The sequence below is a fragment of the Carassius auratus genome, chromosome 1 (assembly GCF_003368295.1).
Source record: "Carassius auratus strain Wakin chromosome 1, ASM336829v1, whole genome shotgun sequence".
NCBI lineage: Eukaryota > Metazoa > Chordata > Actinopteri > Cypriniformes > Cyprinidae > Carassius > Carassius auratus.
In genome coordinates this window covers 11,375,428-11,392,787 of record NC_039243.1, presented here as the reverse complement: position 1 = coordinate 11,392,787, position 17,360 = coordinate 11,375,428, and the positions used below count along the sequence as shown (strand labels likewise).

General features: G+C 35.3%; 2 protein-coding genes across 7 annotated transcripts in view; both read left to right on the top strand.

The window, feature by feature from the left end:
* Positions 1 to 17,360, top strand: part of LOC113109348 (myb-like protein U) — a 972,647-nt gene that overhangs the window by 267,873 nt on the left and 687,414 nt on the right. The window lies entirely within an intron of this gene.
* LOC113109179 (dystrophin) overlaps positions 1 to 17,360 on the top strand; it is a 103,271-nt gene that overhangs the window by 13,963 nt on the left and 71,948 nt on the right. For all 6 annotated transcript variants that reach the window (XM_026272836.1, XM_026272828.1, XM_026272852.1 and 3 more), the window contains exons 3-17: positions 184 to 276; positions 1,802 to 1,879; positions 2,329 to 2,421; positions 4,133 to 4,305; positions 4,631 to 4,749; positions 5,678 to 5,856; positions 6,233 to 6,367; positions 8,788 to 8,979; positions 12,239 to 12,420; positions 12,532 to 12,682; positions 12,758 to 12,877; positions 14,623 to 14,724; positions 14,977 to 15,084; positions 15,653 to 15,832; positions 16,060 to 16,232. In XM_026272836.1, the coding sequence (XP_026128621.1) occupies positions 184 to 276; positions 1,802 to 1,879; positions 2,329 to 2,421; positions 4,133 to 4,305; positions 4,631 to 4,749; positions 5,678 to 5,856; positions 6,233 to 6,367; positions 8,788 to 8,979; positions 12,239 to 12,420; positions 12,532 to 12,682; positions 12,758 to 12,877; positions 14,623 to 14,724; positions 14,977 to 15,084; positions 15,653 to 15,832; positions 16,060 to 16,232 (2,078 nt within the window). The remainder of the gene's footprint in view (positions 1 to 183; positions 277 to 1,801; positions 1,880 to 2,328; positions 2,422 to 4,132; positions 4,306 to 4,630; positions 4,750 to 5,677; positions 5,857 to 6,232; positions 6,368 to 8,787; positions 8,980 to 12,238; positions 12,421 to 12,531; positions 12,683 to 12,757; positions 12,878 to 14,622; positions 14,725 to 14,976; positions 15,085 to 15,652; positions 15,833 to 16,059; positions 16,233 to 17,360) is intronic.

Below are 17,360 nucleotides of genomic sequence, written 5' to 3'. Positions count from 1 at the left end.
TCTTCTCAAAAATAAATAAATACATATATAAATACAATGAAAAATAAAATACAACTAAAGGTTTCATCTTGTCATTCTCATGTATTTTTGATAATATAAACTTCAAATACTCCACTTGAAAATACTGGGCACATTTTACAGGGCCGCAGCTTTCTTGTTCTGAACGTTCTGTTTATTCTCCAGACAAGAAGACCCCCTGTCGATGACCTCTTCACTGATCTGTGCGATGGCCGACGTCTTCTTGAACTCCTGGAGGGTCTCGTTGGCCATGAACTAGTGGGTCCATCTTTAAATTTCAACAAAATAAGCTCTTAAAGTAATAGTTCACCCCAAAAGGACACTTCTCACCATCATTTACTCATGAATAGTCATCATAGTACTCTTTTCCAGTTACAATTAATGTTGAATAAGGATTTCAAGCTTCATAATGGATGAAAAATCATCAGAAAAATATCAAAAATTGGTCAGTGCATCTCATGCAATGCATTTCAAAACTAATGAAGTCATACAATAGCTTCGAGTAAGAAACAAAACAAAAATGTAAGTCATTAATGAAAGTTTAACATTTGCACTAATGTAATTCTCAGTGGCTACGTTTACATGCAACCAAATAATCCATTTGTAATCAGATTGATGGCTCAATCGGACTGAAAAGCCTTTATGTAAAAGGACTTAATCAGAATGAGCTCGATCGGAATTAAATTTTGTTCAGATTGAAGGGAGTGGTTTATTCCTCTACTACGACTGTGAGTGTATGTAAACACTCGCCAGAATTGAACCACAAAACTGAAAGGACTGCGCATTTGCAATTACGCAGAAATAACCTAATGGTGTATGACGCGTAGAAAGAACGGCTCTTCCTTTTGAATAAAATGTTGCATAAATGCGTGTCCTGTCATTATAAAACTCCCTTTCACTCAGCAACTGTTAAGTGGAGCAGGACATCCTTGTTTTGGATACTCATCCACAGGCAACCGTTTTTTGCACAGTAAATATGAGCAGCGCAGTGGTTTATATGTGTGTTTATCCATTAATGGATGAATATTAATTCTGCTGTTAAAAACAAATAAAGAAACCATGTAAGAGAGTGGTTATTATGTGCAAACAGTGATAAACTCTATATTTGTGTAATGTGCACATGTAAAAAAAACTTGTGACATATAAAAGTGCGCATCAACCCGATCACTTTATTTAGAAATTCTAGTAAACACTACAGTCAGATACATTTATCGGAATGAATTCAGTCCCAATGAACTGCTTTCAAAAATATTTGTACTATTTTTTTCTACTATCTTTAAATGTACACCATCCAATTCATTATGAATCATTATATTAAGTTTAAAATTCTTATTTTAAGGCATTATTTTAAGATTTAAGATTATGTCTTTCTCTTTTGAAAGAACAATTTATTTATTTATTTTTAATTTGAATGTTAAAATTGGTGACTAGATTATTTAATACATGTTATTTTAATGTGTAAAAGATTTTGGGATTAAATTAATAGCGCATTCATGAACATGCATTTTATATTCTGCTACCATAATAATGGTATATACCATAATTTTGGTCATAAAGGCCACCCCTTCATTAGGGTGAGTAAATAATGACAGAATTTTCATTCAAAAACTCAAAATTCAATCTCTTTAATTGGCTCTGAGGACTGACATTTTGAGACATTTTTCAAAGAAAAAAAACTCCTGGTTTCAAAGCGTTTGGACAAGGCTGAGTGCATAAATGGTTGAATTCATTTGCAATGGATGCTCAGAGTACAGTTCTGATACAGAGTATTCTTCATTTGCAGGTTAAAGAACGTGGTTTCACTCGAGTGCACTCCCTCAACAATGTTAACAGGGCCCTGCAGATCCTTCAGAAGAACAATGTGAGTTAATTGGTTCAACAGGCTGTTTTACTCTTCACAGCTTTTGGAATTTCAATGTTTCGGATAAGCTTTTTTTTTTTTTAAATGTAAGACAAAATTATGCAGAGGCTCAATTTACAGTTGGATAAGGTAATGGCACTTATCCATTTCAAAGACATAAAAGCCTTTCTGCTTGATAAAATGTAGTGAAACAACCAAGGCAGCTTGAATACGTGTTTGAAAAACTAAATAAGAGCCGAGAATGATAGCAAATTATAACTGGTTGAAGAAATTTTCCTGCAAATATCAAACTGTTGATATCAAAAACTGATGTGGTTGAAGTATCCAATCATTATCCTGTTTAAACTCAACATAAAATCAAAACCGACCCTGTTTGCTGTCTTAATACATATTCCTGGTCTCATTATGAGAAACGAAGGTTCTTACATTCCCTTTCGCTCCATTTCTAGGTTGAGCTGGTGAACATTGGAGGAGCTGACATTGTAGATGGGAATCATAAACTGACCCTGGGGCTCATCTGGAGCATCATTCTCCACTGGCAGGTATGAGAGTTCAATACATTGGAATCAGACCTACAATCTTTCTGGTTTGCCTTCAAGGGCAGTAGCGCACTAAAGGAACTTTATCATCTATCAAAGGTTTTATATGTAGCACATTTGCAGTGGACTGTCATGTGCTTATCTGTACAGGAACTCGTTTCCTCTGTGTTTTTTCTGTTTACCTGATAAGGTGGCCCTACTGTGGTTTTATGTTCAGAGCAAATTATGTCATCCTCCTTCATCTTATGTTGGAGGTGGTTACAGGAATAAGGGCATCTAAGACTCAGTAATGTTTTGGCATTGAGACTAGTTTGAAAATAAAAATACTGATTACCATATTCATGTGCAAGTATTTCAGAGATTACCTTGGTGTTATAATGGTACAGTACATGAAAAAAAAAAGATATACCATGGTGATAGATCAGCATATTAGAATGATTTCTGAAGGATCATGTGACACTGAAGACCGCAGGTATGGCTGCTGAAAATGAACTTTCTCATCACAGGAATGAATTACATTTTAAAATTTGACATATAAAACAGTTATTTTAAGTTAATCAATAATAATAATAATATTTCTTATAATAATGTTACTATTTTGGGGGGCTGCCCTCGACTAAAGATTTTTCTGGTCAACTTGTAATCGTTAATTTCAAGCATTAGTTGACTAATTGGATGTTTATTAATAAACCATTTAAATCATGATAATGAACCTTAATTGCCTACAACAGAAGTAATGATGATGAATGTGTCAGGGAAAAACAGAAAGATTCAACTTGTATTAACATTTAAATAATAATCTATTGATAAACTAGTGTTTTCTGTGTTTTTGGTGACACTGACTCGTCATCTCCACAGTAGTGGATGCGCCTGCATGCAAATTTCATATGGATTACATAATCTGAGAATATTAGTTTTTTCAGATTTTAATTGTTTCATTTGAAAGTAAAAATTTCACTCTGCATAAGATATATTTTTCATGTCTGTAGGGCAAGGATACACAGAGTTTCGGCTTTCATTATTTTACAAAAGCGCAATGTTTTGTTGTTAATTGTGAGTGCACACAAATAAACGTAGAGGCTTTACAGATTTAAAGATGTATTCTTTTTTTTATCTGTAAGACCAAAATGATAGAGTATTTAAAGTGCAAGTGAGAGCACGGGTGACTCCACCATCTGTCATGCTGTAAGACACTTGTATGGCACACATTTTTTTAGGTTAACATTAGATTGAGCGGCAATATGAAGTTGCTACTTACTTATTTCAGATGATAAGCCTTATTTGAGGTCGATGAATGATAGGTGAGCATTTGGATGTAGGCTTCTTTCAAAAATCTTACAGACCCCAAACATTTGACCAATAGTGTATTACCACATTTGTGAACTTAGTAATTACTCTTAAGCATTTTAAAGAATTCAATGGCATTACCATGGTACACATCTAACCATGATATTACCATTGAACAGATACTGTATGTACTATGATATGTACCATGGTACTGACTGATGTATACTGCATTCATCTAAATATTAATGGCATTAGCAGCATACATGTCCAGGGTACCTAAGCGTTATCGTATATTTTTGTTGTTCTTATCTGATTAATAAAATTGTAATCATAAAGTCTGTCTCTAAATATTAGCTTTATGAGGTCATGTTGCTATGTTTGTCATTGTTCTGATAAATACGTATATATCCTCTCTTTTACCATACAGGTTAAGGATGTAATGAAAGATGTCATGGCAGACCTACAACAGACAAACAGTGAAAAGATTCTGTTAAGTTGGGTCAGGCAGTCCACTAAAAACTACAAAGACACTAATGTGGTCAACTTCTCCAGCAGCTGGGCGGATGGTTTTGCCTTCAATGCTCTCATTCACAGCCACAGGTGTGTGGGGTTGTTATTTTTGGCTGCTTTTTTGACAATCACAGAAATCATTGGTTTCATGACTAATGAAATTGAAAATGAATGTTTTATATTTATTGGTCATAAACTGCATGGTTGAATACTGGCTTGGCTTAAAGCAATTTTTGAAGCTGATTATGGCTTATTTTTTTTTTCAGTTTTTCTGTGTAGTTCATCTGGGTAATGAACCAGCTGTTTCGATCTGCTTTTAGCTATTTCAAGCATGTGTACAGAAAAAAATTTAAGTTATTAAATATCCTATATTAATTACATCATCTGCTTTGTCTTTTATTTATTTTTTTGCCAGGCCAGAGCTGTTTAACTGGAGTGTGATGGAGCGACAGGATAATGCCATTGAGAGACTGGATCACGCCTTCAAAGTTGCGGAGAAGAGTTTAGGCATCGACCGACTGTTGGACCCTGAGGGTATGACCTCCTCTTTTCTTCTTCTCATTCACAATAGACTTTGAAGTTTTTCGGAGTAATACAGACAAGTTTTTTTTTTTTTGGGGGGGGGATTGGAGGAAACGTCTTGTTACATCAACATCTAAAACAGAGTTTCATCATATAATTGATGCCAGGGGGGATTAATTCATAGATGAGCTTGTACCACTTACGACTTGTTCTGGATGGACAGATCCCAAGGAAAGGAAAGTTATTGCAGAGATCTAATGTACAGTATAAGCATGATGTTTCTTTTCAATGGATAAGTGCATAGAGAACATTTATATTTTATTTAATTAAATTATAATTATATTTACACTACCACTCAAAAGTTTGTAGAAAAAAAAATATTTTAATCTCTTTTTTTTATCTCGCCCCACCCAAAGAAAATAAAAAAAAATAAAAATTAAGCACACACAATTAACAAAACTATTTTCTACATTATTAATAAGTAATGTTTCCTGAGCACCAAATCAGCACATTCCTGAAATACACTGAATACTGAAGTATTAATGCTAAAAATTCAGCTTTGCATCACAGAAATAAACTACATTTCAAAACAATAAAATATTATTATAATTTTTTTAATTCTAATAATATTTCACAATATTACTGTTTTTGCAATGTATTATTTTTTTGTTATTTATGTGTTTTTGATTAAATAAATGCAGCTTTTGTGAGCATAATAGACTTTTAAACATAAAAAAAAAAAAAAATCATATAAATCCAAAACTTAGTAGTACACATACAACAATCTACAAAGCAATGTTTGCAGCGATCATCTGCTTCTCAAATTTGTCTAATGTGAAAAAGACTCTAATAATCTCACATATGTCTCCTCTAGGAGTTAGATTAATTAAGTCAATTAAGTCATTGCTTAACTCATGGGCATAACTATTCTCCTTCGCAGATGTTGCTATAGCTCATCCAGATAAGAAATCCATCATTATGTACGTCACCTCCCTGTTCAAAGTGCTGCCCCATGGCGTGAGCATGGAGGCCATCCAAGAGGTAGAGACCCTCCCTCGAGCTACAGTAACCAAGGAGGAGCACTTCCACTTTCAAACCCAACAGCGGTACTCCCAGCAGGTCAGAGGAACACACACTCATAGACACGCGCAGACATGTGAATGGTGTGCAGTAATCGTAATGCAAGGATGGACCCATTATCTCTGGCGCCACATGTCTCATATGAAAGCCTGAGACTTCTCTGGTTTCATAAACGTTTTCAGACATTCTCAGGATGTCAAATGCTCCTCTAGCTTCTCAACCCACTTTGGCAGCTGACATTGAATTATGTTTTGTAATTTGTGATCTAATTTTGCCCATCTGCATTCCAACATCCTCATCGTCCTTCTCACTGCCATATCCAGCTCATCACTCAACTCTCCTCAGTATTTCCATCCATCTCTGCGGCTTTTGTTTTGCGTTGTACAGTCTTTCTTGTCTTCTGTACTTCTTTTAGATCACAGTCAGTGTGTCCCAGAGTCGTGTTCGCAGCCCGTCTCCCTCGTATCAGCCTCGATTCAAAAGCTATGCCTTCACTCAAGCTGCCTACGTCAAGACACCTGAACAGCAGAGGAAGTTCCTCACCACACAGGTTGGTTTTTGTTGACTGCTGGTTCTTCCACATCGTTGCCAGGAGTTGTAGTTTGTTTCTATTGTACAACAACCTCTGAGTGATATCAGTGGTGTCACACTTCTCTTGCTAAAGCTTATTCCAATTTATTGATTGTATTGGCCTGGCATCTCTGGTTGACCAACTTCCTGTTTCAGTGATCGTTAGCTGATAGAACATTCTTACCTTTTTACGTTTTGAATACATTGTTACATTTTCTGAAGAAATCGTGTGTGGTGCTGGTCAAAACAGTGTTCTTATTTTTTACCTAAAACTAACACCATTAAAACTAAATTTTTGGTAATTGAAATAAAGCAGATGAAAACTTAAACTAATTTATTTATTTATTTATTTTTTAGAAATGTTGCCTTGGCAACTGAATGAAATAAATCATTTGAAAGACTAAAATTATTAAAACTGAAATAAAAATGAACTTAACTATACAGTTTAATTATATGTTATATAAAACATTTAATTAATTGTAATAATCCGGTGAGATTTTGTTTGCACAAGGAGTCTGACAGCAGAGATCTGATCTCACCATCATCAGTTTGTCTGGAATAACATGAAGAAACAGAACAAACTGAGACAGAATCAATCCAGAAGAACTGTGGCAATGTCTCCAAGACACTTCAAGAAACCTTCCTGCAAAGCTACCTGAAAAACAATGCACAAGTGCATCTAGGACAAAAACTTTTTTAACACAGTGTGGTCACACCAAATGTTGATTTAATTTAGTTAAATTAATAGAAGTTAATTAATAATATCTATTTATGGCAATTATTTTTGATGGCATCCTCACTTTACAGCATTTTTACACATGTGCCTAGAACTGCACAGTACTGTAGCTTTGCAGGTTTCTAGAGGCGTTTTGGAGACATTGCCACAATTTATCTGGATTGATTCTGTCTCAGTTTGTTCTGTTTCTTCATGTTATTCCAGACAGACTGATGATGGTGAGATCAGATCTCTGCTGTCAGACTCCTTGTGCAAACAAAAATCTCACTGGATTATTACAATTAATGGTAAAAATAATGTTTGGAAATGTAAACTGATATTTCCTACTGACACACTACAGCAAAACATAGAAATAACTGACTTAAAACCATTTTTTGTGGTGAAAATACTAGTGGCCTAAGACTTGTACAGTACTGTATATAACCAGTCTTAAGTCTCATTTTTTTATTTTAACTGAATAAATAATCTTTCCTTTGATGTATGGTTTATTAGGATCGGACAATATTTGGCCGAGATACAACGATTTGAAATTCTGGACTCTGAGGATGCAAAAAAAATCCAAATTGTCCAAATGAATTCTTAGCAATGCATATTACTAATCAAAAATTAAGTTTTGAAATATTTACAGTAATATTTACAATATTTACAAAATATCTTAATGGAACATGATCTTTATTTAATATACTAATGATTTTTGGCATAAAAGAAAAATCGATAATTTTGATTCATACAATGTTTTTTTGGCGATTGCTAAAAATACACCCCAGCGACTTTAGACTGGTTTTGTGGTCCAGGGTCACATGTACACACATATATAAACAAAAACGAATCAAAATTAATAAAGCACATAACAAATGTTTATCTTAAAAGCTGTGTACTTACAATTTTGATTGTTCACTGTGTAAAAGGTATGACAAATACACCGAATGTGAATAGTCATGGTTAGGAATTTGTTGAAATATGAGCAACACCACAAGCACCACTAATAAACCTAGTGTTAAATCATAACTCAACACCAAGAGGCCCCTCACAATCTTCAGATTCAATCTGAATCCACCCTGATATTATCAGTCAGCCAGTGCATTTCACTCAAACACATACGAGGACAGAGGGTATTTCCCAAAGCAGGAAAAGACAATTAGAAGGCTAACTTTAAAGATCCACCCAGCTTTTGATGATGAAACAGCCGATACTCCAGGGGCTTTAGTGACGCACCTGTGTGTACCCATGGTTAGCCAACCACTCCTGCCTCCTCATTGCCAATATGCTCTTTAGGCAGGTGTTAATTTGATATATATATATATATATATATATATATATATATATATATATATATATATATATATATATATATATATATAAACTCTGGTAACACTTTAGTCAAGGAACCAATTCTCATTATTAACTAGTTGCCTACTAACATTAATTCATATGACTTGCACATTGGCTGTTTATTAGTACTTATAAAGCACATATTAATGCCATATACTGCATGACCTTATTTTAGATTTTAAGTTTGAGGAAAAAGTTGTAGTAAATAGTTAGTTAATACTAGTGAGAATTGGTCCCCAAACTAAAGTGTGACCAAAATATAATAGTTGTGTTATTTTTTTAAATCCATACCATCATCTAATCCATGTTTCTCCCGTCTTGTCTGCCTGCAGTCTCCAGACAAGCCAGAGGAGCTGCGACCGTCCCCCAGTCCCCTGCCACAGGGGCTAAATGAGCTGGAAAGCTACCAGAGTGCCCTGGAGGAGGTCCTGACCTGGCTGCTCTCTGCAGAGGACAACTTGCAAGCACAGCCACCCATCTCCTCTTTGGTCGAAGAAGTCAAAGAGCAGTTTCACACCCATGAGGTAATTTGTTTGTCAGTTTGTCTTCTGAAGCTTTTGAGGTGAAAGAAGATGAGTGTGAAAAAGAGAGAAAAACGTTACATTGGCACTTTTTTTTCTAAAGTAACACCAAAATCGCATCATGTCTCAATTATGATGTCAGAGCTTATTATTAGGATCTTTCCACAAGAACTAGTGCACAGCTGCCACGTAAAGGTACAAGTTCAGTGCAAACATCTTGAGGACTACACCCAAAAAACAGTTTATGAATGTTCAAAGTCAATGATGTCATGTTCTATGTCTTTTTAGCCTCAGCAGACAATAAATATTGCCTCTAGAGGTGAAGATGATTCAGGAATCGCTATTAAAGCTAGCTGTATTTGTTGTGATTTCATTAGCTTTAGCTGTCATATGACAGCTATGGACTTCCACATAAGCTCAGAGTCTTTGCCCAACATTGAAGGCCTTGCAGAAAAATATAAGTTCAGACTGTCCGTTTACCGCTTCCATTGAGCAATTAGGGCTGTCAACTAGGGTTGCCGCGGTGAAGAAAATTCCCCACGGGTTAATCGACGTGTGATAGCTTAGAAATGCGTGCGCTTTATTCTTTCACTTTCGAATCAGCGGCAATTGGCAATTCCACGTCAATTGCTTAAATGGACAAAAAAACTCACTGATTTTAAATACGGATCTTTTATTAACATAACAAATAAAAATAGCAACATGTATAGGCTGAAAAAAATGAAAATCTGCAAACTGTGGCCCCAAACAAATAAGAACCAAGATCGTTTATTGTCTAGCCAATATTATAATGGTTTGCTTACGCATAAAAGGAATTTGTTTTAGTGACATAAGCTTCCAGTACACAGAGACAACAACACACAGACAAAAAAAAAATATATTTTACAAATTGGCAACTAAATAAGTGTATAAACAATTGTGCTATAAATGATAATTGAATAGGATTGAGTGAGATGCAGGAATGTTCTAGGATGGAGGGTTAACAAATAAATATAAGGATATTGCACGTTTATAAGCATAAGTAGGGCCTTATGAAATTGCACAAAGTTTAAATAAGATAAAACCATCTAAATAAGAAACAAATGTAAAAGCAAAACTTCCAAAATGACCGTAGCCGACAAGTCAGCACAAAAAAAAAACACAAAAAAAAAACTTTAAATTGGCATTTATTAACCGTTCTTGCAGAGTTTTTTTTTTTTTTGGGGCTGCGGCTCGACTTCGGCTTCCTCCTCATTTTGTTCTCCCTCTTCTCTCACATTGACTGCATTTTCCTACCGAAGATGACCGTTTCTTGGTCTCTTTTCACATTCGGTTCATGGTCATCCCGTTAACGCGGATCCAGGAATGTTGTCTCGCACATAAACTGCCGGCTTGCTTCTCGCAGAGCTTCATATTTCTCATCTATAATAGATATGATGATGGCTTTCAGGTTGGCTTTTAGTTGTTCATCCTCATCCGATGGGGACAATGTGTCGTCTTTATTGAGACGCAGCAGGGAGAATGACGCGATTATGCTGATCTGTGAAGTGACTGTCTCTTGGCACGCAGCATTGTAGCTGCGTTCAGTTTTTAATTATAGTGTATGCTTTCTTTTAAACTAATTTATTTATAATTGTTATTTTTACTTAATTCAAATAAATATGTAAGAAAAAAAACGAATACTTAAAAAAATAAAACGACGACGGGGGGGATGGTGTCACTGTGGGAAAGTGATGTAACCGGAAGGCAATCTGCATGATTCCAACACAGCAGATCTATCAACAAACACAAATGTGCAAAGCAATAATATGCTTTAAGAACCTCTTAACTTGTCTGTATCATGTTTCTTTGCTCTGGCATCTAACAAATAAATCTCTCTGTATGTCTGTTTTCCTCTTTTACACCTTCTTTCAATGAGTCGTTTCACTCATTATATCATGCCATTTTCTCAGTGATTTAATATCCCCAGATAACTTTTCAATTCACACCCACACTAGGCACATTTTGATCCTTTGACTCCCAGACCAACCATTCTAAAAGATGTTGGAATATGAAACTGAGAAAACACTCATAATTACCATCTGTCAGGAATGGAGAAATCGGATTTATTCAGAGACTGTAAACACTGGGGGCTTACGAAGATCTGGGTTAATAGTAACAGCCCACAACTTTTTGAACAATAAATCTTAGTCTTGAAACTTTCTAACAGCATCCTTCACCCTTTGGATTCAAAGTTAGTTTGAGGAAATGAATCACCTGTCTGAATTTAGAATGGTTCCTCTACGTTTCACACAAGTGTAAAACATCGGTCTTATATTGGCCAGATGTCAGACACTGAATAAACGTATATAGACGTGTCAGCTGAAGAGCATGTCTGGGACATGACAGACTTAAATTGAACTTTATAGACAAAATCTGAAATGCATAGGTAGCTATCAGTTATTTTTAGAGCAACATGAAAAATGTATTTAGAAGAACACTGTAGTTTGGGCAAAATTAGTATTTATTTGCGTAATTAGTCAAAACTAATGTGTTGTTTAATTGTGACTTGGAATAATCATATTAATCACAATTAATTGCAACCAAAATATTGTTTACATAATATATGTTTGTGTACTGTATATATTTATATGCATAGATAAATACACATACATACAGTTCATATTTAAAAAGCTGACTTAAAGCTGAATTTTTAGAAGCCATTACTTAAAAAAAAAAAATTTCTTACTATCAATATTAAAAACAGAAACACTGATATCTTTTTTTAATGAATAGAATGTTAAAAAAGAACAGCATTTATCTGAAAATGAATCATTTTGTATAAATTTTAAATTCTTTATTGTCACTTTCGTCAAATTACTGAATTCTTGCAGAATTTATTTTTTTCTTTCAAAAAGAAATATCTTACTGATATTTATCATATATTTGTCTGCTATTTTGAATACATTTTTAAATATACTGTCTACACAACACTGTTCCAAAGTTTACCGTCATTGAGATTTTATATATAAAATATTAATAAAGATACATAACTTAATACAAATATTTTATATATTGAATTTTACAATGTGCATAGCAAAAATTGTGGCTTGGTTGCTTGCAAACTTCTTTAATTGTTGACAGTCTAACCCTTGCAAAGCTACTTTTTACTTTATTATTATTATTATCTTGCAATAAAATAATTATTAAATCTCCATATTTAATGTTCATCAAAGGCAATGGCAAATGTGTGCATTTAAATGTCTTACCATTGCACTGTATGTATATGTGTGTTTGTATCCAGGGCTACATGGTGGAGTTAACGTCTCATCAGGGCAGTGTGGGCCGTGTTCTCAAAGCAGGAAGTGTGTTGTTGTCTGGAGGGCAGCTGACTGATGATGAAGAGAGGGAGGTGCGGGAACAGATGAATCTGCTCAACTCTCGATGGGAACATCTGCGTGTGGCCAGTATGGAGAGACAGAGCAGGTGGTCACATGTTTGCATGATAAGCCTTTAGCCAGGAATAAACCTGTCAGTTACAGAAAGATCTTTGCTATTTACAACCTTCGTATAATTGATGTTTTGGGACATTTCAAGGCTTCATGAAGTTTTGATGGACCTGCAGCACCAGCAGCTGAGGCAGCTCTCTGATTGGCTGGACACAACCGAAACACGGATTAAAAGAATGGGAGCACAGCCTTTAGGGCCTGAACTTGATGACATAAAGCGTCAAATTGAAGAGCAAAAAGTATGTACTGTAATTTTTTGGTGTGTTTTTGATAAACAAAAAAACAAACCATTAAAGACATAATTTTCCCTATAGCTCTTACAGGAAGATCTGGAGCTGGAGCAAGTGCAAGTGAACTCTCTGACTCACATGGTGGTGGTAGTAGACGAGAACAGCGGTAATGGCGCCACCGCAGCCTTGGAGGAAAAACTGCAGGTAAATGTAATCATTGATTTGCCCAAGCAGGACAGAGTTAGGATTAATATTCTTTAATAAATCTATCCCTGTCTGGTTCAGGCCCGGCGCCACAAGGGGGCAATGCCCCCTCAGATCTGACTTGTGCCCCCTCTGTTTCAGTTTTGTATTCATGGTTAAAAATAAAATGTTCAACCTTTTGAGTTAAATAATAATTTAACCTTATCCCTATGGGATTTAGAATGTTCAGTGTTGTAACTCGTGACATTACTTACAGATTCAAACGTCTTTCGCGTTGGTTGGCGCTGAGCCAGATACGGACGAGCTCAACGCTGTCATATATCACAACTATGCAGTGTTTTCAACCTCATAATGTTTATTTTAGATTCCAGACATTTAAATACACATAAGCATTGGTAAAACAACAGCCTACATTTGGAGTTTGTAAAATACACACTGATGTCTGTGGAAGCAAGTGCTAGTGTTGCGTTGGTTGGCGCTGAGCCAGATACGGACGAGCTCAGCGCTGTCATATCACAACTATGCAGTGTTTTCAACCTCATAAAGTTTATTTTAGATTTCAAACATTTAAAAAAGGGCTACACATAAGCACTGGTAAAACAATAGCCTACATTTGGAGTGAAAGCAGCAAAAACAATCTATTCAAATATAATTTGCCGACGTGTGTTTTTCATATCAGATAAACACAGTGGAAGTAACGTTCGGCTAACTATAAAGTTTACTCTATTGTTATAAACAATTTTAAACGACCAAACACACTCACTTACTGATATTTGAGAATCAGAATATAGGTTAGTTCATGACATGGTAAGTAAGTTTGTGAATGTTTCAAATAAAAAAGGAAAAACAAAATGAAGGATAGCCTACATCTGTTATACAGTGTTATTATTGTGGCTGCAGTGCTTCACGTGATAAATATGACGCGTTGCCATGGAAACATTAAGGGGGGGGGGGGCGTTCTAAAATAACTGTCGCCCTCGAAAAATCTTACTCTCGGGAGTCAGATAGAATATTTTAAACTTAAGTGATTCAGTGCCAAATCAAGGAGACTGCAGCTCTTCTAAAAAGGTATAGGACATGATCTATCATCATTACACTGTTTAAAATTTGCTAGCCTCTGGTTACCTGCAGTTGCATATGGAGTGTTTTAGGGAGTGCTGTATTTAAAAATCTGTCGTTGCAAAGCGAGATCGCAGTGTGTATTAATCACTGATGGTGTAATAAAGTTAAGCCCCCTTAACAATTTCACATGCCCCCTCAGTAATTTCATCCTGGTCTGGTTGCAAAAGCTCTGGTGGATGACAGTGACTGGAGCTAAACCTTCAGAAGACACATAGTTCATATTTACGTCTCTGTAAAACCACATTTGAAAAAATTCAAGATGAGTTGCTCTCATGCACTGTATAATGTGATTATTAACAAGTAATAACAATTAGTTATCCAGTATGGTTTCGTTCACACAACAGGGCTTCTCTGAAATTACGGTTATGCTGAAAATGTATGGGTTTGAGTTTGGTTATAGAATTCGGTTGTCAGTCCCGTAATTAACCAAAAATGTGTGTGAATGCAGCTGCATTAATTACCATACTCAAAAGCAGGACTGAAAACCGTTTTCTGCTGTGTGAATGTGGCCTTAGTAACCGCAAAAACAGTTCTGAGGTCAGATGTTTGGACTTAATAACTGTGGTTTAATGTTTTGTTTACTTGAATCAGTTTTCCATAACACCCCCCATTTACTTACACAGAACCTTGGGGAACGATGGGCAGCGATCTGCAAATGGACCGAAGAGCGCTGGATCCTCCTTCAGAAGATCCTGCTGTGCTGGCAGCATTTCTCTGAGGAACAGGTACTGAATCCTTCCAGCCTGTGCTGCAAAAGCTTTTACAATGCATTTAGCAGCTCTCAAAATGCCTTTTGAATCCTGCCTGTTAAATGACTATAATGAGAGCATGTCTGGGGACACATAAAGGTTTTGAAGGCATCTTTTCTCAAGAGAGTCAGCGCGATAACATCACCAGTGCTCAAAAGAAACAGGAAAAGCAGCAGTGCAGAAACACATCTCACTATTTTCCTTTAATCCGCTGTGCTTGTTTTATAGCTGCTGTTTGATTCTTGGCTGACTCAGAAGGAGGAGTTAGTTCAGTCCATTCAAAGCAGCGGCACAACTGACCCAAATGAAGTAGCTGCCAACCTCAGGAAGCTCGCTGTAAGTGGCACACATAATCCAAACTCACTGATGCATTAAAGTCAACCCTACTTTGCATGATTAACAATCAAGTCCTGATGGATACAATCTAGGGTTTAGATTTTTTTTTTCTTGTTGAATATGCTGCATGACATGTAAAATTTTTACAAGTTAAATGGGTTTCAAATGCCATTTTATTTTGAAATCCTTTGTAATGGGTTTGAAATCAGGCCTTTTTTTACTAATGCAACAATTGAAGTTAGATGTTATATAGTAAAGTTTTGCAAGGTTTTCAATACTGAAAATGTAAATTCTGTCATCATTTACTCCCCCTCATATCGTTCCAAACTTGTATGACTTTCTTTTTTTAGTGGAACACAAAAGAAGATATTTTGGTAACCAAATGGTTTCATGTCCCATTTACTTCCGTAGTATGGACCAAAAACTTTCTGGTTACCAATATTCTTCAAAATAAAGAGAAGAATGAAATGCATACATATTTTGAATGATATGAGAGGGAGTAAATGATGACAGAATTCAATTTTTAGAATGAATTTTACAGAACTGTCGGCTGATTTTTGTTCCTCAGATATTAAAAGCAGACCTGGAGTTGAAAAGGCAAACCATGGACAAGCTTTGCTCCCTCGTTCAAGATTTGCTGACCAACATTAAGAACAAAGAGGCTGCTGGGAAACTGGAGGCTAAGCTGGAGAGGTTGGCTCAGCGCTGGGACAAATTGGTACAGTCGCTTCATCTCACCAGCACCAAGGTGGTTATGCTAATGCAATTCCATTTACTGTGTCTCATCTTTTCCGCAATACTGTTCCGTCTATTTCTATTTCTCTCAAAATTTGATATGGCTTCCTACATGGCCGTGCCATCACTCAGAATAAATAAAGCACTCTCACAGTATCTCACTCTCTCTCTCTTCATATGCACACAAGAATCAGACTTTTATACATTTACACTTGCCTGTCTAACTTTTGTGCCTTTTAGTTTTCAACTATTGTCACCACATCCCAGTCGGAGCTCACGCATACAACCATGGCAACTGTCACCAAGGTGACCACGAACCAGAAAAAGATGGTGAAGCATACTAAGGAGGGTATGTCTACCCCTCCACCTCAGAAGAAGCGACAGATTGTTGCTGATTCAGAACTGCGGAAAAGGTGAGCTTACGTACCTCGTTTTTTTTTCTCAGAGGTCACTAAATGTAGTAGACCCATTTATGACAACAAAGCTTTTTTTTTTTTAATGTGTTTAATGTGTTTAGTTTTTTTTATTATTAAATCACATTGAAAGTTCAATATGTTTTATCTAGAATAACTCAATTTCAAGATTGTTGAAATAGATTGTAAAACTGATTGTTAGAAAATAACATGGTAATCAGTTTTGTGATGTTTATGCTTTAAAAGACAACATTAAAGTATGTTTTTTTCACCGTGTGGATGTATTTCCAACTAAAACATAAAGTTGTGAGGGAATATATTGAAGGGCATGTCTATTTTTTGTTTTTAGATAAAATAAATTTATTAATAAAATGTATTAACATCACAGCCATGAAGATGATTTGCTACCTTTTATCTGCAGGTAATAATTAGGGGATATTAGGCAAAGAGACATTCTTAACATTTTAAAGAATCACATTTCATAACAATAAATATTATTTACCCATCTATCCGTCCATTTTCCAAACCACTTGTCCTCCGTTGTGGAATAAACATATAGACATTTTGAAATTTTAAATTGATGCAATACATTAAGTAATAATTTTATAGGACTAGATTTAAGGTTTAATAATAGCTAAAATAGTCAAACTTTCAAACAGATCTTACTGCATGTTTATTGACATAAATAGTATTTTTAAAGCATTATTTGCACAATGCAATCTATTGAGTATGACCATTTTGTAATATGAATAAGGCATGCCTAATTCTTGAAAACAAATGGTCACCACTTTTTCACGTTCATTTATCTACAAAATATGATGAAGCAAGGTTCTCTGAAAACAAGCCTTGTTTTTTTTATTCATTACTTCTCAAGGGAATTTAGGTTTTGCTAAGCTTTTTACAAATTTTTACAAAAAAATGGGACTGAGATACTGATCAGGAATGTGATGTTTTTTTCCGTTTTAGATAAACTCTTTTACTTTTTGACTGCATGAGTTAAACTGCACTTTTGAGTTTAGAAATGATAGTGATACACAAAGCCTGCAGCGAGGGGAAAATGCTAATCAATGCCTAATTCCCAACAATATTCAAATGACTAACAAACAAACAAGAATAACTAATTTGTTT